This window comes from Crinia signifera, chromosome 1 (genome assembly GCF_055691185.1).
Source record: "Crinia signifera chromosome 1, ASM5569118v1, whole genome shotgun sequence".
In the NCBI taxonomy this organism is placed as follows: domain Eukaryota; kingdom Metazoa; phylum Chordata; class Amphibia; order Anura; family Myobatrachidae; genus Crinia; species Crinia signifera.
Genome location: NC_139217.1, coordinates 369,630,194 through 369,655,249, shown reverse-complemented (window position 1 = coordinate 369,655,249; position 25,056 = coordinate 369,630,194). Strand labels below are relative to the sequence as shown.

The 25,056-nt window shown below is 42.9% G+C and overlaps 1 protein-coding gene across 1 annotated transcript; it reads left to right on the top strand.

The window, feature by feature from the left end:
• Nucleotides 1-1,043: 1,043 nt before the first annotated feature.
• On the top strand, nucleotides 1,044-24,480 carry BRI3BP (BRI3 binding protein). Its single transcript, XM_083150641.1, has 3 exons — nucleotides 1,044-1,436; nucleotides 13,909-14,011; nucleotides 21,334-24,480. Exons 1-3 carry the CDS (start codon nucleotides 1,245-1,247, stop codon nucleotides 21,753-21,755), a joined length of 717 nt encoding a protein of 238 aa, XP_083006767.1. The 5' UTR covers nucleotides 1,044-1,244; the 3' UTR covers nucleotides 21,756-24,480.
• Nucleotides 24,481-25,056: the final 576 nt, after the last annotated feature.

Here is a 25,056-nt window from a genome sequence, read left to right as displayed (position 1 = left end):
ACATTTACATAAAAGGTAGATATAAATAGCATAGTCTTAAAATGGCTGAGCCTGTTAGAGCATACATGCTAGATTAAGGGGTAGATTATATTAGGAACAAAGGGAATATGGGTCATCATTTGAGGGAGGCACGCAGGGGATAGTGAATGTGTGAGTTTTAAAATAGCACTTGACTGATTGGAGTTTGGGATAAAGTCCCTCATTCTGATCGACCCGCAAAGCTTTGCATCTAAATGCTGCCTGCACGAAGGTCGGCTGCCCGCTGCATGCACTGCGAATCTCCCCGTGCGCATGAGAATGGTCACCGACCATTGAATTATTTCTCTAGAGCTCGCAGATCTAAAGGCCCCCACACACTAGAACAATTTTTTGTCCGATTTCTGACCGATCGTACGATATATCGGCCGATTTTAACAGAGAATCGTCAATAACCGACCGATTATTGCAGATTATCAATAAAAGTCTGCTGATATATTGGACGATCGGTCGGAAATTGGACAAAAATAGTTCTAGTGTGTGGGGGCCTTAAGACACTCTGGTGTCTTAGATCTGTGGTGCTTCTATACGGGAAGAGGGTATCAACTGCGTCACCAGGGAATGTCCATGGGCCGCCGCCACCTGCCCGCACTGCTACGTGTGAACAGGCTTGTGAATAATCAATTTGCCGCGCCCGCTCGCACAAAGCGGCTGCACATGTGCAGAAAAGTTTATGCGCAGTAGCTAAATATCGCTCCCCTGTGCGTTTGCGATCAGAATCAGGGCCAAAGTCCAATCAAGCAAAGCAGGGCCATAATTTCAAGGTGTGAAATTATATTTTTTCCCTGACCACTGGTCTAATGTGTACCCAGCTGTATGGTTTTGTAACGCTGAATTCAATGCCTGCGATACAGAGGAGCGAGCAATAGATTAGACTTGTTTTCTTCTTCCTGACCACCAATATATATCGAGCCCGGTGTAAATGAGGACTTCAGAATTTAATTTAGGAAATGTTGCTGGAGTCGGTCTGGGTCACCAGTCACCACCTATAGGCTGGCATGGGCTGTTCGGTCGGTCAGTGTTGCAGCAAGCAGGATATTTTATTGCAGCAATCAGGATATTTTATTTAGGAAGGGGCTGTTCTTCCGGTGCTGGGAGGAGACGGAAGGTTGGGCTCATAGATTGTATCGCAGAGAGCGAGAACTGGAGCTGCTACCGACGTCTCTTGCTGCTGCCATCTGCTCCTTCACATCTGCCGCTGCTGGGACATGGATCGCCTGCGACGGAAGCTGCCCTGGTGTCTCACGCTACTGCTGCTGGTCTCCGGGGCGCTGAGCGCTCAGGCCACCAGGAACCGGGGACATGAGAAGCAGAACAACTCCTTCCGCAAGGCAGCCACCGGCTTCTACCAGACCATGAGTAATACCTTCGGCGAGGATAACGTGAGAGCGGTGCAGAAGGTGGGACATGCGGCTGCCTTTGGGCTCCTAGGGAAATAAATATAGCGGAATGTGCATTTAGGGGAAGGAAATGTCAGTTAGTGTTGGGCATAACATATGTACCCTGGTTCTTTTACATTGCATGCATGCATGCATGCATGTGTCATACCCTGGGCATTCTGCATATGTACTGCCTGCCTCCATTTCTTATAAATAGCGACATGCACATCGCCTGTGCGAGCTATTGGTGTGCACATGCTGTATGCCTTCCTTGGCCTTGTTGCAATACATTGCAATTGTGGATCGGGTTATTTGTATGCTGTAATTGCCTATAGGGCATTATATTTTAGTCCGTGCAATCACTTATGTGTACCTTGTAGTCCTTTTTTACTTGTTGTTCTCTACAAATCCTAATGCTTTTCTTTCGTCATGGACTAGTCAACGGTGATGCTGATATACATAAAGTACAGTATATTGTAACCATAGATGGTAAGTTCCTCAGGGATACGGTCATTGGGTCACCAAGCAGGTCGCCATGCAGGTAGGTCGACAGGGTCATTAGGTTGACATGGGGACGGTCAACAGTCAAAAGGTCAACATATATTTTTTTATTGTTTCTCTGAGCCAACGTGCCGGCAGGCTGTATTTCATGCCCTACATCCACTAGGGTGTGGTGGGAGAATAAAATGGTGAGCCGAGCGTAGCAAGCCACCGTGCCTGAAGCATGGAGTGCAGCCGCGGTTGTACGTTTCGGTGTCCATGTCGACATGACAGGTGCCGGCAGGCAGTATTTCATGTCCTACTATCCACTAGGGTGTGGTGGGAAAATAAAATAGTGTGCCGAGTGTAGCATGGCGAGCATAGTGAGCCATGCGATGGGACGCGGTGCTATGTGTTAGTGTTTATGTTGACTGTGTTGACATTCGGGTGAAAAATATAAATAAGAATAAAAAAAACATGTTGACTTATTACTATCGACCTAATGACACAGTTGACCTTTCTGCATGTCGACCTAGTGGTGTCGACCTACTTGCTGGTGACCTAATGATCCATACCCGTTCCTCAGTTAACACTCCAGTGTTCTGAATGTGCATTACACATAATAGAACAAGTAGAATTATTATGCCATTATTGCTGGGTACACAGCGCGACATTGTAGCGGAGAGGGAAACCCAGCAGGGTAGCTGGCACTGCATACACACTTGCTGATGCTGGCAATGACCTAGTGGGGCCATGTATGCAAGCGCAAGTACATGCATCTTGCATGTACAGATTATGGAGGATGGCGCTGAGGAGGTATAGGAGCGAGCATCATTAGCAACATAGTGTGTACACAGTGGATGATATGACTATTTTATTGTTCTGACCCGCCTGAATCAGCAATTATTGTCTGTGTGTACCCATCTTTAGATTATGTCCAATCTTTCTGGTTGGAGCTAAAATCTGGTAATATCTTGGCAATAAATCAAAAGTATTAAACCAGTTTGGTTAAACATCCATTTTTTTTTTTTAATGTATGTTTTTCAATATTTGGAGCACGTGGTCAATTGTAGTTTGCTCCTATATATCACCAGATTTTTGTTCTAATCACAAAGTTTAAGCTCCATACACACGGAGCAATATATTGCTCAGCGCCCAATTTTCAACAGCGACCAGAGATGGTCGCTGATAAAAAGGAGACTCTCTGCTGGGGGAAACAGCTGATTACAGGAGCATGGTCCTCCAACCAGCGACCACCCCAGGGCTGGTCACGGGAGCGCGCTACCGGCAACAGCCACCCCATACACACGGGCATATGGTCACTTAGCAACTATATCGCCGGGGCTACAATCACCCCGTGTGTATAGGGCTTTAGGCAGATAATCTAAAACCCCGTACACACGGTAAGATATTGGCTAAGCAATTTCGACTAGATGTACAAGAGATTTTGAAGTAATGATAAGGCCCATACACACTGGGTGACTTTGAGCTAAAAGTCGCTCAAAACAGCAGGTTTGAGCGGCTTTCAGCTTAAAGCCGCCAAGTGTATATGGCCTGGCGATGAGCGGTGAGTGCTGCTGCGCGCTCCCGCAACATCGCCGGGAAAGCCGTTCATCTGCTGGTTATACCAGCAGATGAGCGGCTTTCAGGACGTCTTTGCATAGTGCTCCGCTATGCAATGCCCCCCCCCCCCTCCATTGGTGCCGGGCATGGGTAAAGCCGCTCAGTATGTATGCACCGATTGTCATCATCGTTGTCCATACACGCTGGGCATAGTCGCCCAGTGTGTATGGACCTATAGTCTGTGATCGAGTCAAAATTACCTATGCTAAGCAATCTATGCTAGACAATATTGACTAAGCAGGATTTTGGCTAACCTTGGACATTTTAACTAGTCAAAACCTCACTGTGTGTACACCCCTTTAGTGTATAGCCAGCACAAGACATTTGTGCCCTGTACCAAAGCATGACCATTGATTTTTATTGAAATGTATTGCATGTAAATGGGCTGCCAGGGGAGTTCAAGAGATATTAAATGCAATATATCGTGGTTGCTGACGGCCGCACATCTGAAATCTCTTATGTGCAGGCAGAACAGTCTACCAATCCTATGCGCACAAGGAGGCATTTCAGTTGAATGCAGTCTTTAGGCCCATACACACTAGAAGATTTTCATTTCAAAATCGCTAGATATATCTGTCACCAAAGTAGTGCGTACACACTGAGCTATTTTCCCAAAGAGCAATAGATTTTCAGGAGGTGAAAGACTTTGCTGTGAATCTTTTATTGTAAAAGACTATTCAGGGATTTCTGTTCTTGGGGCCTGATTCAGAACTTATTGTTGGGCTGTGTATATTCAGAGCTTAGGTAAACGCCACCCCACACTGCCCCGACCGGGCAATATCCCGCCCATGTGAACAACTACGATTTAATTTGCAGCGGTGTGCGTAAGGTGAAATCTGTTCACCTGTGCCAGCAATTTATATATTACCACCATAAAAAATATACATTGGGGGCAGTGGTGGAGGTAACATATACATTGCTGGTCTGCGCCAGCAATGCTTATGTCACTGCTTGTATTGGTCGTCAGCAGTGCTTAAAGTGGTCCTGGTGAGGAGGTGGAACTCGCTTTCCCCCCACCCCTCATATGCGACAGCCATGGTGGGTACTAAGGTGTTTGGTGCCTCCCTGCAAGCTTTACATTTATGACCTATCCCATGAAAATAATAATGTGGGCCACATAATACCACCCCTAATTATGCCCCACAGTGCATAAGACCAACACCTAATAAAAAGAAACTGTGCGCTCATGGCTTTGTGGAACATTGGATTATGCACACCGTAATGCCAAGTACACATTATGCCACACAACGTAATGCCCATTATACCACACATAGTAATGCCCATTACATAATCTGCCACATGAGTGCCTCTTACCTACATGCTTATTGCCAGGGGTTACATGCAGAGTCAGGGATTGTTACTGTGTGCACTGCAATGCACTGTGTGGTAAAGGAGACAACCGGGCAGAGTGGTGGGAAACCCGGCTGTCTCAGAGCAGGTTCATCTGTCTGCGGCACTGCTATTTCTAATGACGCACCAGCTGGCGAACTCCTGATTGGCTGCCAGGCTGAATACTCCGACTGGCTCCCGAGTAGCGAGCCAGTGCATCATTTGAAATAGCCTTGCCACGGACAGATGGACCTGCTCTGAGACTGCCGGGTTTCCAACCAGACTTCCTCCTTTAGCGATGCAGGAACAGGCAGCGGGGCAAGGGGAACAGAACAGAGGTGGATCCGTTCCGCCCCCAAAATGTAACTGACGGATCACAGTTCCACATTGTTCTGGGTAACTTTAACCCCTGGTAGCCAGTGGTGCCAGTAATATATACATTGGTTAGCCCTAAGTTCTCTAGTGCTCTACATCCTTTAATTACGGTATACATTATTTAGTTAGGTCACTGGGACTGAAATCTTGTTAGCGAAGAGGACATAGAGTACTCAACCTTTGCTTTACAATGCATCATTACCTTTTCTTTAAGGGCCCTACATACGCAGAGATACATAACGGGAGATTCAGCACAAGAGATTTCACTCTTTCAGACAATGAGCCACATACAGAGAGATTTGTATCAGAGATTCATAATGGGAGATTCAGCATGGGCGATTTCAAATCTGTCACAGAAAGTGAAGTAAAACACTGCACTTCATCACAAAAATAATGTTATATGGTATAGACATCTACCACATAAATAATGTCTTCTTTAATAAGTGTTCCTTCACCACCCCCTAGTATGCCCCCCCCCCCCCCCCCCCAAAAAAAGAAAAGTTCAATCATTGGTGGCTAGTGGACCCCCCCCTTTTAAACGTTGGTGGTACAATGGGAACGGACATGAAAAATACTTACCAAGTCTGAAGTCCAGCGTCTCGTCCTCTCAGTCATGCAGACAATAATTTTCTATAATTAAAAAAATGGCATGGGGTCCCCCCCAGGCATGACCAGGCTTTTTTGAGTGGTCCTGGTTCCCAAAATACGGAGGACAAAGTGAGTGGGGTCCCCCATATTTTGGGGACCAGCACCAGGCTCTGGAGGTAGCCCTGGTTTCCAAAATACAGGAGACAAATGAATAGGGGTGCCCCGTATTTTGGGGACCAGCACCAGGCTCCACTAGCAGGGGGTGTAATGCCATTGCCAGGGGACACGCTTGATGGGGTCCCGTGACCAAAGCATTACCCGCCCTAACTAGTCAGCCCCCCAAATAAGGGAACCCCAGGCCTGGGCTGAAGCCCGGGGCTATCCCCTGGGCGGTGGGTGCAGGGTTGATATCTTGTTTAACAGTAATATTGTCTTTTACAGTAGGACTATGGGTCCCAGCAAGCCTGCCCCACATGCCAGTACATGGGAGAACCACAGGTACCAGCATGTGGGGCATTAAAGGCCCGCCAGTACCTATAGCCCCCTGTAAAGGAAATATTAAAATAAAAACACAAACACAGGTTTTAAATATTTTATTTAATAAAAACACAAAGGTTTTTACATATTTTATTAAACTGCATCTTGTCTTCACCCAGGGGGGCTCCTGCCCCCCCAGGGCTTCTGCGTAGTCTTCACCTGGGACATCGGCCTTTTAAGCTCTTTTGCAAGGCTGCTGCTTGCCACGGCTTCTGCCTCTTCATCTGTGTTCTTCACCTGGCGGTGGCAGCCTTTGCATCTCTTTTGCATGGCCGCCGCCTCCCAGGGCTTGTTCTTCTGGAGCTCTTCCCTGCTCCTCCTCCGCCGTTGGACTACCTGCCTCCTGTCTCGAGCTGGCCAATGTAGCCAGCTCTAGGGGGTGGGGTAATGACGCGGCGAGCCGTGATTGGCTGGCCGTGGCCATTTTGAAATTAGAAAAAAAAATCTCTCCTTCTCCCGTTGCCGCAGAGAGGAGAGGCGGGGTTCAGTGGGGGTCGCGAACGGTGCTTCCGCTGGTGGGGGAGGGGAGTCAGGGGTGCCTGCAGGTTCTGCGGCACATGTCTGCAGCATTGTCAGTCACTCAGCCCTGCTCATCTGCCCGCAGCCACACATGCGGGAGATTGGGCAGATTCAGAGCGGCGGCGGCGCGCATGTAAATCGCTGTGTGGGCTATACACACAGCAATTTTACGTGCGTTTTTAGGCATTTTCTGAGCGATTTGTTAAAATTGCTCAGAAAATGCCTGAATATCGCGCTGTATGTGGGGCCCATTACAGTTTGTGCAATTTATGTGGTTCGACAAGTCTGTTGATATGGTGTGCTTTTTTTGAGGGGGAGATTACATCCTATATAATAAAGTATAACATTCTCCACTCCGATATGGAGGGAATTTTCCCCAACAGAGTAAGTCAAGAATTGCCATGTTTGTGCTTGCAGAGCCGCTTGCACTGTTGTTACTTACTTGTTGTCTTATGTTTCACCATTTGGATGGGCTGGTAGGTAGTGTAAAATAAAATAGTATGTGAGTAACTGTGAGATGGACTGTACACTAGTTTGTGTAAAATACCGTAGGACAGGGTTTCCCAATCTTTTTTGAATCACTGCACCCTTGAGTATCAGAATTTTTTCACGGCACCCCTATGCCAAAATAATTTGTAATTAGATTTGGTTTATATGCGATTTTTAGGGTCATTTATCTGGTAAAGGGCAGGATTTGCTTCTGTTTGTACACATTTTATGATTGGCAGCAGCCAGCACGGGTTTTGCTCATAAATCTACCCAGGGCACCCCTGCATGTGTCCCGAGGCACCCCAGGGAGCCACGGCACACAGTTTGGGAACCACTGCCATAGGAGAATTCACTCTGTCTATGCAAATATCAAAAGGGAGCCGAATGCATGGAGCGTATAGTCCAGTAAATGCATGTTCTAGTCACATAGCTGCAGCATGGGGAGTGTTCTCACTAACAGTGTCTCCTAAACTATGAGCCCTCTATAGTGCTGCTTGTGGTCTGGTATCAAATCACATTGTTTTGGTTGGCATCTTTAAAGGCTTCTTCCTGCACCTCCCCTCAATTCACCTTCTCTGCATGGCTTCCGCTAGAATCCCTGCCATCCATATTCCTTCCATGCCTGCTACATTATCTGTGATGGTGGTTCTACTGGTCTCTTTGTCTTTTGTTTTGTGCCTGTACACACCAGAGCGATCCTGATTGTTAGTAGATCGTTAGCAGATGTGTTGGAGCACACAATCTGCTAACGATCTGCATCCAATCTGATCCCAATCCAATCTGAGTCTGTATCTAGTTGAATGGGTCTTTTACAGATCCTATCTGCAGCAGGTAGTATCTGAAAAACATGGCCAATCTACATACAATCTGTTGGAATTGGATCCAGATTGATGGGATTGAGCCCTAATCATTCTGGTGTGTACCCTACATAAGTCTGAGATTTTCCACATGTACCTTTCTAATCCCCCCCCCCCCCCCTTCAGATACAAACATTGTGTATATAGCTCCCATTATTGTTATCTTGCAAATCCCCGTTCATTTCTCCTGCCTGTTCTATATATATCTATATATATCTATATATATCTATATATATATCTATATATACATACATACATACATACATACATACATACATACATACATGTTACAGGGGTTAGGCACTACCTGTAACAGTTCTTTAAGAGCCGGTGCCTTCACAGGAATTGAAATACAAAGCCAGCAAGGGTGTAGCACTCATAGCATAGAAACCAAGGACCACGAATACGTCATACAGTAACAACGTTTCAATTTATAAAATTGTCATCAATTGATGACAATTTTATAAATTGAAACGTTACTGTATGGCGTATTCGTGGTTTCTATGCTATGAGTGCTACACCCTTGAGATATATATATATATATATATATATATATATATATATATATATATATATATATATATATATATATATATATATATATATATATATATATATATATATATATATATATATAATTATTCTGTAACAAAGGTGAGTGACGCTGAAATTTTTAGTGGATATTATCTCACCAATGTTGGCACTAAGGGTTATAATTTACTTATAAAGAAGCCAGAAACCATGTTGGTGATATTGTAGGTACTGTTTCTAGTCTGATGAGGCAAATACATGACATGCAGAGAATTGGTAAGTATTCTGTACGTATTAAGAAGAGAACACTTTGCTCTGGAGATTAATGTCTAGGACCCCTTAATCTCCAGCCATAGGGTTTGGACCACCACAGAATGGATTACATGTGTAGGTCACATGAAATAGAGGACTAGTAGGCATGCTCTGTCACAGACTATAGAGGAGATAACACGGCTCACTGTACCTACTTTGGGATTTACTTCTCTATTCCTTCCATGGGAATCCTGAACTTGCAGGAACTCATCCTGAGGTGATTTTCACTCTGACATCAACCTCTATGGCACTTTGCTAAGCTTTCCTTTGGGCCAGGCTGTCTGTCTTGGTGCAAGTGAGAAACAGATCAGTGGGAGCAGTGTGGCACTGGGCCGTTGAGTAGTTTTGCTAAGTAACCTCCTTCACATTTTTGAGATATAATTCATTTTTCCACATGGATATAAATATTGTCTATATAGCACCAACAATGTTAAGTGCTGTACAGCAAATATATATTTAATTCATAAGTATTTGATATGAATAAGCATATTCACACGGAAGTATTAGGTGGTGCTGTGAGGCAATATGGTGATTGCTATGCCACTGTGCTGCCCCCGATGGTCCGTCCCGTCCGCGCCCCCCCCCCCCCCCCCCCCCTCTAAGGGCGGTATTCAATGTGAATACCTGCGAGGTGCAGCGAATCCTTTTTTGGATTCGCTGCACATTCGCCACGTTCCGGAGCCGGCGGGCTCCGGTATTCAACGAGTCAGGGGCAGCGAGCCGCAGGGAGCCTGAGGACGGTGCCAGGCAGAGAGATGGTAGTCTCTCTGCCTAGCCCAGACCTTTGTGGGGGGTTAGGTGGGCTCCCCGGGTGCCAGGCAGCACAGGCTGCCCCCCCGGGAGTGCCAGCAGGGGGGCGTATATTCACTACACACGATCGTAATGATCGTGCAGTGAATATATGAATATGTAATGAGCGGCTCGGCTCCGGCGCCCCCTGCTGGCTGCTGTGTAAAAAAAAAATAAAAAAAAAAATATTATTTTTAAAATTAAATATATATTCATGTGCTTACAGCACATGAATAAAAATAGCATGCCCCTCCTCAGAATAAAATTCCTGATTTTTTTTGACACCAAATGTAAAAAACAAAACACTTTATTTTAAAAGTTCACATTCCACTTCACCATAAAAAGATAGCGATTCCTACTCGGTGAATCATGGCGAAAAAAACCTTCAAATGTATTCGCCATGTGGTCATTGAATAGGGTGATTCACCGTTTTTGTCAAAAATTCGCCAAACAGCACAAATTCGCCATAAAAACATGGCGAATTTCATTTTAATTCTAGTTTGAAAATATAAAGTACAGGTTGAGTATCCCGTATCCGAATATCCCTTATCCGAATTATTCCAAAAACCATACATTCCAGAAAGTGGGGGAAAAAAAATTTTTTTTTGCTAAAAACTCACTAGGGACATTTGTAACAGCATTACTGAGGACATGATATGTAACTGGCACTATATATGTACAAGAAAATGATTGCTAGGCATTCAAATTCAATATCTGAGATAAAACATGAAACAAAATTTGTGTACTAAAACCTTGTTTTTTGAACAAATAAAATATATTTGTGTGCATTTCATGTGTTTGATGTGTTTATACAGCATAAATGCAAGATACTTCAAAATACATAATTGAAATATTAAAATATTCCAAAATACGGAATAATCCGTTATCCAAAATTCTCCTGGTCCCGAGCATTTTGGATACGGGATACTCAACCTGTATATAAATTCTGAACAGATTTGACTAAATGTAGCCTGTATGTTGAATCACATGACAATCATGCTACTTAGTTGGTTGATTGGACATGTAAACAGTTGACAAGTAGTTGCTATTACTATTTTATTAAGTCACTCACACTGCAGCTATAAGGCGATAATTCGCCCTTATTTTTTTTTTTTACCATTTCAAAACGGTTATAGCTGCAGTGTGTAAGCACCAGTTTTAAATTACCGGTTCAAGAAAATTGGTAATTCAAAACTGGTACAAAGAAGGACCTACGTCTTTCAGACCCATTATTTGTGCAGTGTGAAGTGGTCCGGTATATTGGATCCCACACTGTTGTGTCCCTCCTCCCCCGGTACCTGGCAGCATGTACTGTACCACCGCTTTCCCCACCCCCCTCCCTGGTACTTGACAGCGTACGGGGATCCTGGCAGCGAGGTACATGCTGGCGATGCAGAGTGGTCTGTTCATCCAATGAGCAGTGTGCGGCGGGGTCCGTTTGGCACGCTGCCAGGTACCAGGGGAGGGTGGGGAGCTCAGGCCAGGTACCAGGGAATGGGTGGTATATTACTGGTGTATTAGCGTTTTTGTACCTTTCACAACGGGTTCAATGTGAAAGGTACAAAACTGTAATTAACCAGTAATATACCGTTTACAACATGCAATGTGAAAGGGGTTTAACTTGCTTCGACCCGTTTTAAGAAACGTGTAAAAAATTAGGTCAAAGCAGGTTTTGCAGTGTGAAAGCTGTATTGTTTTACATACTTTATATGGAAATGGACCTTGCCAAATGTGCAGCAGTTCCTAATCATTTGCTGGCTACTTTGAAGAGCGAGCTTTTGAATAGATGACAATGTTGCAAAATGGCCATGTATATAGTGTGTTAGCATTATTGGCAACACTAGAACAACTTCATACAGTGAAGCATTAAAATGGATCAAATCCTTCCAAAGCATTCTCTCCTCTAAACTGTAGACAGATTAAGGGCTCTTACTGAGATTCAGTCCTTGTTGAAATAACACCCTGCAATGCCACTAATTCCATAACTACCAGTCTCACTTGGCAGCCTGAAAAAATCCATATGCAGCCAGATTGTTGGTACATTTACTTTCCTCTTCTGCCTAATCCTCCTATTTTTCATACACTACTCAGGCTGTAGTTACACCCTTGATTAACTTGTTTTGTAGGTTTAGTGGTAATTTTAATGGAAGAAATGAATATAGCTATCCTAGCGTTACATTCCTGGGCACAGACCTTGTGTATTACTGCAAAATAACAAAAAATGGCTTCCACACCAGACAATATTGTTTTGATCCTAAATATATATATATATATATATATATATATATATATATATATATATATATATATATATATATATATATATATATATAGTGACAAAAAAGGAGAAGGGGTTACAGGCACATAACAAGACAGTGTTACAAAATCAAATGTTAACAAATATGAGTCCTCATCAGGTAGTGGAAATGAGGCATCTAACATAATAAAGAGTCATATCCATATCCTATATTAAGAAGGTCCTGTACCTCTTTTACACCGACGCAAAAACCCAGGTTTTTCCCTTGCGGACCCGGGTCAGCGGCGGTGTAAAAGGGGTCAACCCGTGTCTATTTACATGGGACTTCTACCCAGGTCCTGACCAGGGTGGAACACGGACAGGAACTGGGTAGTGGGCAGTGTAAATGGGTATGCCCACTACCCAGGTCCTGTCACTACCCTGTAGTCAGTATGGAGGTTGGGCGTGGGGCGCACACAGCCTCCGCTGCGGTCTGCTGTACTGTGCAGACAGCAGCGGAGGCAGGGAGGGGGTGAATGGATGCCTGTGTGCAGCATCCATTAACCTTGCGGACGCGGAGGGGGCTTGCGGTGCCCGGGAGCTGGGGGCAGCCCAGCAGCTTACCTTTTGTGCTGGGCAAGCCCCCAGCCTGACGATCGGTGGTCCTGGGGGGCTGATTGGCGCTCCCGACGCTTGGATACTCCAAGTGCAACCCCCGTTTACACTGCAGGTTGGCACCGGAGTGTAAATGGTGCATATCCCGTATCCAACCTGGCTTGGAACTCTGTTCCAAATACCAGGATGGATCCAGGATTTTGGTGTAAAAGGGGTATAAGTCAGTTAAATTATGTACTATTGGCCATTTGCTAATGTGAAATCCGCCGATATGGATTTGATAACTGTGGCTGCCGGGACCCAGCAGGGAGGGAGGGAGGAACGCATGGGGAAGGCATGCTGCCTTGAGCAGCGCGGCCCTCCTTTTTAATCTAGCAGATCAAAGCAGAAATAGACTGTGCAGACAAGTGTGTTTCTGCTTTCTATCCGGAGGCCCTTATCGGGATCAAGAAGGTAATTTTGGTTCTCTCACTGTTGAATTTTCACAGCGGTGGGCAATGTTTTGTGACTCCACATGCGCATAAACATTTATCCGCATGTGCAGCTGCTTGTTGTGAGCGGCCACAGCGAATTGATTATTCCCCAGCCGCTCGCACACAACACTGCGGTTGCAGGGTGGCAGGCCGTAGCCATGCCCATTGTTTCATTTGCGTTCCCATGAAAACTATGAGCAGATGTCAGCTGCCGCCCGCTTCCCGCGCAGGGAGCTCACAGATGTCTTACATCTGCGAGCACTGCAGAAAACATTCGATGGTTGGTGACCATCAAATGATTTCCTCCCCACACGCAAGCTGTGAATGGATGTTTATGCAAAACATCCATTGCTATGCTTGGGGGGAAACAGACATGCGAGGGAGGACGGACGGTCATGCAGGCGGCGTTTGGTTGACTCCAAAATCTGCAGCTTTTCGAATTAATCTGAATGACCTCCCGAATAGAAAGTGACCCTGAATCATACTGTGTGTACACAATAGATAGCAATGAGGATGAAATACCAGCACCAATATTTTATAGAATTCAGGTTATCATGAAGATAATACTTTACATGTCTGCTAGGCACCACATGGAAGTTTTAGGCTTTGTACCTTTTGCTGCAGTATTTATAGACCAAACCAACATTTTAGTATGCTCATTTCTTGTGTGGAAAGACAGAGCAAAAATGTCAGCCTGTATCATTTTCAGTGACATACTGATTGCTTGTTTCTATTCCTAGTTCTTTTCGCGTCTGACAGAGAGGTTTGTGTATGGTGTAGATGTCTTGGTTGACACACTATGGAGAATATGGACTGACCTCTTGGATGTACTTGGAATGGATGGTAAGTTGTTTTTTTTGTTTGTATGTTTTTTTAGTATGTGTTCCCTCCCCCAAAAGCATCTATTTTTAGAAACCCCCAGGAGCACAGTCTAGATAAGGCCACATAGTGAGCTGGAAAGTTCTGAAAGGTGATTTTCTCCTGCCTTTAACAAGGTAGTAACTGGCAGAAGCAAGTTGTATAGATATAAATAGGAAAAGGGAAACTGTCTTAAAGGGATTCTGACCAAATTAATTTACATTATTATATACAGTATAATGTCCTGTATTTGTGAGCTCCTATAGGATGCCTACCCCTATACACCAGGGGTAGGCATCCAGCTGCTATGCAACTACACATCCCAGCCTGCCTAAAAGAACACATGTGGCAGGGCATGCTGGGACGTGCAGTTCCACAGCATTTGGCATTCCAAAGGCTGCCTACTCTTGCTGACAATATCAATGATCTACTTTTTTTAGATTCCAGCAAGAGGTATGGATCATTGGATAGACATGAACTAGAGTAGAGAAATAGGAAGAATGCCATTCGCTGGTGCACCTCTGTCAAGTGCTGCGTAATATTTATGCGCTATATAAGAAATTATTAATAATAAATAAATTGTCCAGTGTGTATGCTGACAATTTATTATTTATTAACAGTTTCTGACGTTTGCCTTGTCAGTAACATCCTCAGTTATCTGTACATGCAGGAGCCATACTATTCCCTTCACCCTGCTGTTATGGACGGCATTGGCAAATGTGCACGCACTTGCCGATGCCGGCACCTCTTTAGGTCCAAGTTATGTATGATCTCACTGGGTACACCCATTATAAGTGTATAGCCAGCATAACTCTATTCATAGTCTGCATACAGATAACAGCTATAGCTTGCATTTCTAGCCCATGTACCACCACTTAAGACACTAGACAAGAAACAGTTATGTAACGAGCGCTCTTCATTGCAGTATAGTGGGAACAAATGAAGATAGGTGAACCTCTTGCTAAGGGATATGGTCACTAGGTCGACATGCAGGAAGGTCGACCTGGGGGTTTTCACTTTTTTCTGAGTTGACATGTGCCAACATGCTTGTGTCAACCTAATAACCCATGTAGACCTAGTTCATGTCTAAATTAAAGGAAAGAGATATGTCAGTCGCACAGGTCAATAACGTTTTTATATTGATTCAAGGACCCTCCCAGATACAAGTACAATTATAATAATTTCGTGTAGGTAACGAGGGTGTGCTACCATAGGCATGGAATTGACAAGAGTAGAGAAATAGGAAGAATGCCATTCGCTGGTGCACCTAAGAATTAATTGAACTCATAATACATAACTTTTATTGGGTATACATATAAAATTTCTGCGAAATAAAACCAAGACATACAACAATCACACTAATAAAAAAGGGGAGGATGTTCCCCTGACTCAGTGTGACCCCCTGATCACCACAGCCCCAATATGTGAGTTATTTATTCTGTTGCCTATGGTACACAAAAAAACAGAGTAGGTATTCTCTTATTTCAAGAGGACTCGCGGTAAGGTCTTTTTTTATATAATAAGTTTTATTCTCTCGCAGGGAGACAAATCTCATAGACCCGGGTGAGGCACGCAGCTATTGAGGGCAATCCTCCAATAGTGCTGCCGTCAGCCCTTGTAGCCGCTACCGTCCCTTAATGCTGAGGGCTGGTGAACCGTATGTGAGGTGTGCAGGCTTGCACTTGCCTCGTTCACCCAGCTAGCTCAGATAACGCTGAGTCTGGCGCCAGACTAGCGTGTCGGTCACCGTGTGGACCGCTCACAATGGTTGCGCAGCAGTACAAATCAAAATTTCAACATTGTATGTGGGGAGGGGAAGAGGGGGTTTTACAACACACTGAGTGTGTTAAGACGGTCAGCGTACGCTTCGCAGTGAACGCTTCCTCAGGACGCTGACCGTCTTAACACACTCAGTGTGTTGTAAAACCCCCTCTTCCCCTCCCCACATACAATGTTGAAATTTTGATTTGTACTGCTGCGCAACCATTGTGAGTGGTCCACACGGTGACCGACACGCTAGTCTGGCGCCAGACTCAGCGTTATCTGAGCTAGCTGGGTGAACGAGGCAAGTGCAAGCCTGCACACCTCACATACGGTTCACCAGCCCTCAGCATTAAGGGACGGTAGCGGCTACAAGGGCTGACGGCAGCACTATTGGAGGATTGCCCTCAATAGCTGCGTGCCTCACCCGGGTCTATGAGATTTGTCTCCCTGCGAGAGAATAAAACTTATTATATAAAAAAAGACCTTACCGCGAGTCCTCTTGAAATAAGAGAATACCTACTCTTATTTATTCTGTTGCCTATGGTACACAAAAAAACACTCACATATTGGGGCTGTGGTGATCAGGGGGTCACACTGAGTCAGGGGAACATCCTCCCCTTTTTTATTAGTGTGATTGTTGTATGTCTTGGTTTTATTTCGCAGAAATTTTATATGTATACCCAATAAAAGTTATGTATTATGAGTTCAATTAATTCTTAGGTGCACCAGCGAATGGCATTCTTCCTATTTCTCTACTCTTGTCAATTCCATGCCTATGGTAGCACACCCTCGTTACCTACACGAAATTATTATAATTGTACTTGTATCTGGGAGGGTCCTTGAATCAATATAAAAACGTTATTGACCTGTGCGACTGACATATCTCTTTCCTTTAATTTAGACATGAACTAGGTCTACATGGGTTATTAGGTTGACACAAGCATGTTGGCACATGTCAACTCAGAAAAAAGTGAAAACCCCCAGGTCGACCTTCCTGCATGTCGACCTAGTGACCATATCCCTTAGCAAGAGGTTCACCTATCTTCATTTGTTCCCACTATACTGCAATGAAGAGCGCTCGTTACATAACTGTTTCTTGTCTAGTGTCTTAAGTGGTGGTACATGGGCTAGAAATGCAAGCTATAGCTGTTATCTGTATGCAGACTATGAATAGAGTTATGCTGGCTATACACTTATAATGGGTGTACCCAGTGAGATCATACATAACTTGGACCTAAAGAGGTGCCGGCATCGGCAAGTGCGTGCACATTTGCCAATGCCGTCCATAACAGCAGGGTGAAGGGAATAGTATGGCTCCTGCATGTACAGATAACTGAGGATGTTACTGACAAGGCAAACGTCAGAAACTGTTAATAAATAATAAATTGTCAGCATACACACTGGACAATTTATTTATAATTAATAATTTCTTATATAGCGCATAAATATTACGCAGCACTTGACAGAGACTATTTGAACATTCACATCAGTGAATTAAACATTCTGATTTTGTCATTACGATTCCTCTAGTCTAGCCTGTACCCAGCTTTAGGGGTGTGTGACTGCATCTCCTGTATGTTCTGTCACAGATTGAAGGATTTTGGAGGGTTCCGAAGTAGAAAACTCTGTAAGCAAACTTAACATTGCCATTTAGTACAGGATCCTGTTTTGGGATCCTCAGTGATACTCCAAAATTGTATTCAAAAGCAAATTCTGCAATTCATACAGAAATTTTACTCTGGAGCTTGGTAAAACAAAGTACAACCAACACTGAAAACATTTTGTCTTCCTAAAAACAAAAAAAAAGCACATACAGTAGCTTGCATTAAGTATTAAACTGATGTGCTTGTACTCCATTCAACACTTGAATACAATGTTCCATTGAAGGAGGTGATCCACACCCTCTCTCTGGGGAAGCCAAATAAACCAAAGGTTCTCGGACCCCAAGCAGTTAGGTATCCTCACGGTGAGCCTAATGTGATGTGGTTTGAGCTGTACCGATTATCGGTAGTTTGCACAGGGCCCACTCTCCAAGGAAGTTTGAGAACCACTGAAATAACCAAAGATAATATATAGAAGGGCTGACCACAGCGCTGGGACAATATGTCCAATAAATCTGTAGGACTTGCAGGTTTCAAATAATTTCTCCAAGAAAAGGCGACGTGAAATGCGTCAACTTAAAAATATATATACCGTATATACTCGAGTATAAGTCGAGGCACCTAATTTTACAACAAAAAAACTTGGGAAACTTATTGACTCAAGTGGGACTCTCACTCGAGTATAAGCCGAGGGGGGGCTTTTTCAGCATAAAAAATGTTCTGAAAAAGTAGGCTTATACTCGAGTATAGAAGGTAGTCACTTTATTTATAAAAAACGGATCAAACCATAGGACCAATCCAATAAAAAAAGGGTAAAAATACCACAAAACATCAAACACATGAAAATAACAGTTCTATGTAAGAAGTGATTATCAGAGCACAGGACCTCTTAGGGGATGTGATTTTTCACCTTAAATCCACTGATCTTTAACAGGATTTCCCACTTGATAGGACGTCTGTCCTTCTCACACTGGTACTCTTCCCTTAGGCGCCACACTGCCACTGTGGTTGACCTAGGGTTTTCCCTGTGTTTGTTAGGTTTCCTGGTGGTAAGGGAAAATAAGAAGAGAGCGGGAGCCAGGTGCACGGGTAGCTGGTAACAGGTGTGCTCCCTCCTGTCAGGATCTGCCTGCGCTCGCAGTCTGGTAGGGTCACGGCAAAGATGTTTGTATGCCGCGATGCTCCTCTGGTGATATATGCTCTCTTCCCGGCTAATGATTTTACTAAGCCGTCCGGGGCTGCTACTGTAAATATGCAGACGTCTCCACCGGCACTTCTCCCCTGTATCTGGTGGCTGTCTCCTCTCAAAACTCTGGTCTCCAGCTGCTCACCACGTGTGGTGCCTAAGGGAAGAGTACCAGTGTGGGAAGGACAGACGTCCTATCAAGTGGGAAATCCTTTTTAAGATCAGTGGATTTAAGGTGAAAAATCACATCCCCTAAGAGGTCCGGTGAGCTGATCATCTCTTCTTACAAAGAACTGTTATTTTCATGTGTTTGATGTTTTGTGGTATTTTTACCCTTTTTTATTGGATTGGTCCTATGGTTTGATCCGTTTTTATTTTTTTATAAATAAAGTGACTATATATATATATTTTTAAGTTGACGCAATTCACATGGCCTGTTCTTGGAGAAATTATTTGAAACCTGCAAGTCCTACAGATTTATTGGACATATTGTCCCAGCGCTGTGGTCAGCCCTTCTATATATTATCTTAGATTTTTTCCTTTGGAAGTATATTGGGATTGAGCCTTTCCAATTTGGGCTAAGCAGCAGCAGGGAAAGAAAGAGCTTGAGGCTGTTTGGACTGCTTTATCTTAAAGTCACTGAAATAACCAGTTGGTAACATTTGCTGCCTTAAATGGGATACGAAACTTCTTTGTGAATCTTGCATAAAAGTACTGTACCTTTTGTGCAGATCCTTCCAATGGAGGGGGTAATAACACTTTGTTCAAGTAGGCTTTTAGTTTTATTGTAAGTTCACTTACTTTGCCCTTCATCTTCACAGCAGATGCATTGCTGGTACTTTGGGTGGAAAGGGCAACTTGTATCATCTCAGCACCAATACTTTAAGCTGGGTACAAACTAGATGATATTTGTTACGATTTTGCCGGTTTCGAAGGATCAGAATAACAAAGTCTAAGGGGGATATTCAATCTCCGGCGAGCACCTCCCATCGGGAGATGCCCGCCGGGCCCTATTCAATGCTGTCTTCCGCGACAGCATTGAGCAGGGTATCTCGGCAGAACGAGCCCGACATCACTAGCTGTCGGGCTCGTTCTGCCGGAAAGTGACGAGCTGTCAGCTGCAGCTCGCCTCTTCCCGGCCGCAACTCGCGGCCACGCCCCCTTTTCGCTCCCCGGCAGGCGGGACATTAAATCCCGCCTGCGTGTTCTCGGTCGAGCTGACCGAGAACGGGACTGGGTCACGGCGGTCGAGCAAGCTCGACTGCCGTGACCCTGACATTGAATACCCCCCTAAATATAGTCCAGTGTGTAAGCACTATTTTACTGACCATGCAACAACACTGTCAGCACTGCGATAGCCATCATCGGCAGGTGTGTGTATGCACTTGCAATGCTGCCATGTCACAGACGCTGCTGATCTCGCTGGGTACACATCGTTTAGTGCGCACACAGCTTTAGTGGTCTTCTGATCTATTTTGCTATAAATGAGTCTGAGGAAGCTGGCAGTGTGCCTGAGAAATGTGCTACATGTTTATGCGACAATTATTCCATGGAACTCATTCATTTTCTCTTTCCTAGCTATTGTTTATGCAAGATTGGATTTATGAAACTCCCCTTTCAATGAACTTCTAATTAAGCTAAAAGCCTATTTAATGCATATGATTTTTCTGTCCATATTGATGTTGCAAAGCAGAAGGCTATTTTCCATTATTTGTCAGCAGATTTGTGAAAATATAAATAACCACTGGAAAATACTGCTTACAGCACTATTCACCCACTGCATTCTAGCACCTTGTACAACCAGTTTTTGCCATATCAAGTCTTTTGGGATACGTTTCTGGTAGGGTTTGCACTCTAGGGGGTAGATTTGCTGATGCTTCTAAATATTAAGCGGTTATGTTGCCCATAGTAATCAATCAGATTTTGTCTGATGGCAACAAAAATCAGCATTGAATCTATTTGCAATCCCTTTGCAACTTGGCTGACAGGAAGCCGGCATTGGCGGTGGCAACTTGCACTCCAGGTGTTACAAGAACTACATCCCAGCAAAACTCTGGCGGGGCATGCCAGAATGTATAGTTTTATAGCAGTCCTCTTTTGTGTGGACTGCCCCTGGTCTAGACAGTGCCTGGGGGCTATGATGCATTTTCCTATATTTATACATGTCTATACATTATTTTTTTTTTTTTTTAGACATAATATTTTTTTAACTTGTTTTTCACACCTCCTTTTTTTCATATTCATAGTTTGAGGTTTTTTTTGGTAAAATAATTATATACTATTGGATGTGGCCGCTGATGCAATATTTTGCAAGCCTGCACACCATGCACTGTATGGTTTTTTCAGGAGTTCAAGGGAAATCGACCTTGCATCTTAAGAGCTTATTGGTTTGCAGTAAAAATACATTCCGAAACTCTCATTGTCGTCATTTTCTAGGATGCAATAGAGAAATGATAGACAGAATCTTATTGGTTTCTATGGGCAACATCATCGCTCTTCATTTTTAGAAGCTTTAGTAAATTTACACCTTCATGATGTTGAACATTTTTGCAAGCCACTGTATGATGTCCATTTTTGATATGGCATCCTTAATTTTAATAATAAATGCTGCACTGTTGCAGCATAATGGAAATCTAAATGCAGCAATGATTGTTACAAAGGTGTGTGTGTGTTTTTTTTTTTTTTTTTTTTACTGACTTGTTTGTAAATGTAATATATAAACTCTTGCAAATAACACTGCTCATTGTGTTTTCCAGCATCGAACCTCACTCACTACTTCAATCCCGCTGCAGTTGCCAGTAATCCCACCAGGGCACTCATGCTGGTGGTGGCTGTCCTGTTGGCCTATTGGTTTGCTTCTCTTTTCCTGGGATTTTTCTTCTACATTCTACATGTTGTCTTTGGACGATTCTTCTGGCTAGTTAGAGTCTCCCTCTTTGCACTGTCCTGCGTTTATATCCTGCAGAAATATGAAGGTGAACCGGAGCATGCTATGCTACCTCTTTGTTTTGTGGTGGCAATTTACTTCATGACCGGGCCTGTTGGTATTTACTGGAGGAGGAACAGCAGCAACAACAACCTAGAAGAGAAGATTGACCATTTAGACAATCAAATAAGACTATTAAATATTCGTCTTACCAGAGTCATAGAAAGCCTGGATAGAGCCAATGACCAGTAATCCTCTATTGCGTAACAGTCTACACCAGCTCCCTTTTTAGCACATAAAGCACTCTCGTTTTTAAAGCAGATCTTCTGTTTGGTCTGTAGTCTGATTGGATCAAAAAATTCTTTGTAGAGCATAAATCACTAATGTAATGTAAATGTAATAGGTAAAAACAAATCCTATTTTAAAAGAAACGTTAATGTTGAGATTTACAGTAAACCCTTCAGCTATTTCTGGTCTTAACTACATTTGGGTTCCTTTCCAAGAGTACATCATTTTAAATCTGTCCATACACAAGCGAATGCAATTTTGCCACAGATTTGTGATGCGATTAGTAATGTGCCGATTACTGAACAAACTGGCAGTCCGTCAATAACTAATCCTTCCCATACGGATTTGGAGTAGGATGATGATGATGATGATGATGATGATGATGAAACACAGATATTTGGGCACAGTTTGGTCTAAAATGCCTTATTAGCTGCACATATCTGTGTTTCCAAGGACAATTTAATGAATAACTGTACCCAAGACTAAAGTAGTTTCGGGTCAGATTAGGCCAGGGCTGGGCAACACCGGCCCTCCAGATGTTGATGAACTACACATCCCAGGATGCTTTGCATTAGTTTTGCTATGTGGCCATGCTGAAACTGATGCAAGGCATGCTGGGATGTGTAGTTCATTAACATCTGGAGGGTCGGTGTTGCCCAGCCCTGGATTAGGCAATATAAATAATATATACTGAAGCTCAGATATCTGTTTATCCTTCTGAATTCTCTTAGCAGCAGGCAGTTTCACCTGCTTGGTGCTTTATAAGATGAGGAAGGACTTCAGGTTGTGGGTCAGATGTACTAAGTTTCAAAAAGTGACAGAGTGGTAAATTATCTGCCAACCAGCTCCTGTCATTTTTTACACACAGCCTGTAACATAACTGGTAGGAGCGGATTGGCTGGTTGTTTATAACTCTCCACTTTGTTACTTTTTGAAGCTTGGTACATCTGACCCCAAGGCTTCTGAATTCCGCACACAATTGGGCATTGCCTTTTTATTTACCGCTCTAACTGTAGACAAATCTGCCTTTCTAGTTTTGGCCAATTTTTTTTATTGCTGCAAAATTTGTTTTGTTTCTTAATTGGAATACCAATTACTCAATTGGTTCAGGCTTTTTTTTTTTTTTTTTTCCGCAAACAGGTTTGGAGGCCCTTTCATATCTGGCGGGAATAAAATAGATACATTTATTTATGAGGGTATATTTTATGTGCATCAATCAAAGCAACTCACTGCCTAAAAGTATGTTTCATATACGAACAATATTGTTAAATGTCATCAATATTATCTTAAGCGTATCCGATGTGCTTTTTTTATTTTTTAGATTTATATAGAAGTTAAGTTGGTAAGTTCATTATTTTTGAAAGTAAGTATTTCGTTTCATTTTTATATCTATATTATATGTAGTTTCCAGCTTGTGCAAAGTGCTTTCTACACAGTGCTGTGTATTACATATAGTACATATTTAGTACATAAGTAGAGTATACGGACTATTAAATGTGCTGTAACTACTGTGGTATATGTTGTGCCACCCTGTATACAATTTCAGGTTTATTGGAAAAGTTTGTACTGAATTTTGAATATAATAGTTAGGTTGTGTCGTAAAATTCATTTTCATTTTACACATTCATCTTCGAATATTAGCAGCTGATGTTGGCGCACCTGCTGCTTTAAATTTATCTCAGGGTTTGCTAAGCGGCAATAAACCAGTCATGTTTAACATTTATAGCTTGTCTATGGTAAGATGGAAAAAACTATTTTTTCCAAATCTAATTTTGTTTTACAGGACAACCCTAAATGAGCTAAGCCGTGTAATTTGTATGTGAGTAAAGTTAAGGGAGCATCCAGCTGAATGAAGTACTTGGTTATTTTCAAAAATCGAATTCAATTCATATAAACCAAATGCAAAATGATTACCACTGATATTATGCTGCCCATACTGACCGCACTGAATTATGCAGCAAGGAAATGAAACCCACTTCCCCAATTCTCTTTATACATTGTATGACAGAGATCAGTAGGTCATGACTGCGGTACCTTCCTGCGTTACATTTACACCACTAATATGAATATAATTGTAATGACATTATAATTATTGTAATCTCTGAGTAATCCTATTGTCTCCTCAAGCCATTAAAAATTTTATGCGGTGCATAAGCTGTAATTATAATTTAGAATATATATATATATATATATATATATATATATATATAGTGCAGTATAGATGTGCTTGTTTGGTTTTGCACCCTTAGGGATTAAAGAGTAGAGAAAAATCATAATCTAACAAACTTAATTAAAGGTTATGGTGGGAAACAATATTTTACTATCAACTGCACAATATTGTATAAGTAAACATATTGCAGTAATAAGCAACACAAAAGCTCTTGGTGATTTAAGTACTAAAAACTATTTTCATTTATTTGTTAAGACACTGGCAGGGATCCTATTGGGTGTAATCCTTTTAGCCTGTGATCATTATGGAGCTATCCAATTATTGGCCGTTTTTTTATCAGCCGATGATCAAGCAGTAGCACGAGGGATAAGTTCCGGATCCTGTGTATTATCGCAGTTCTGAAGGCTGCTTATCAGGGCTAACTGCATAGCCATGGGCTAATCTTTGATGCTACCACAGCTAATGGGATACCGGCTTTTCTGTAAGTAAAACTAAATACATTTTCAATTAAACGTTTCCCTTAAAGCATGGGTCCTCAAACTGCGGCCCTCCAGATGTTGTGAAACTACAAATCCCAGCATGCCATACCACAGTTTTGCTATAAGGGAGTGTTAAAACTGTGGCAAGGCATGCTGGGATTTGTAGTTTCACAACATCTGGAGGGCCGCAGTTTGAGGACCCATGCCTTAAAGTGTTTACAAGTATTGTAGTTTAGAATGGAATAAGTATACATAGGTCAGTATCTACAAATTGGTTTATGTCATAGTGTATGTGTCCAGCTTTTGTTATGCTATCTAGGAAATCTGATGTTTTCATTTTTTTTTTTTTAAATCCCGATTGCAATCATCTCTGGTGGTGTATGCAACATTACTTACAAACTACTAATAAAGTCTTTAGTTAACTCTGAAAGTTACATTTTTCTGCACATTCTGGTTTTATTACAAATATTACGTTTCCGTTTAGTTCAAGCAGACCACAAGTGTTCAGTATATATTAAGTGTGTGATTAGGGTGTTATGATGTTTTAGGATTTATATAATGTTACTATTTACTTTCATGTAGTACATGCACTGTGTGTAAGGTGTAACCATCCACT

Bases quoted from the DNA above. Each gene is read 5' to 3' on its own strand.
- BRI3BP (XM_083150641.1), top strand. From the start codon at position 1,245: ATGGATCGCCTGCGACGGAAGCTGCCCTGGTGTCTCACGCTACTGCTG. The intron at 1,437-13,908 runs GTGGGACATGCG...TTCTATTCCTAG, and splicing joins ACGTGAGAGCGGTGCAGAAG to TTCTTTTCGCGTCTGACAGA. The intron at 14,012-21,333 runs GTAAGTTGTTTT...TGTGTTTTCCAG, and splicing joins GGATGTACTTGGAATGGATG to CATCGAACCTCACTCACTAC.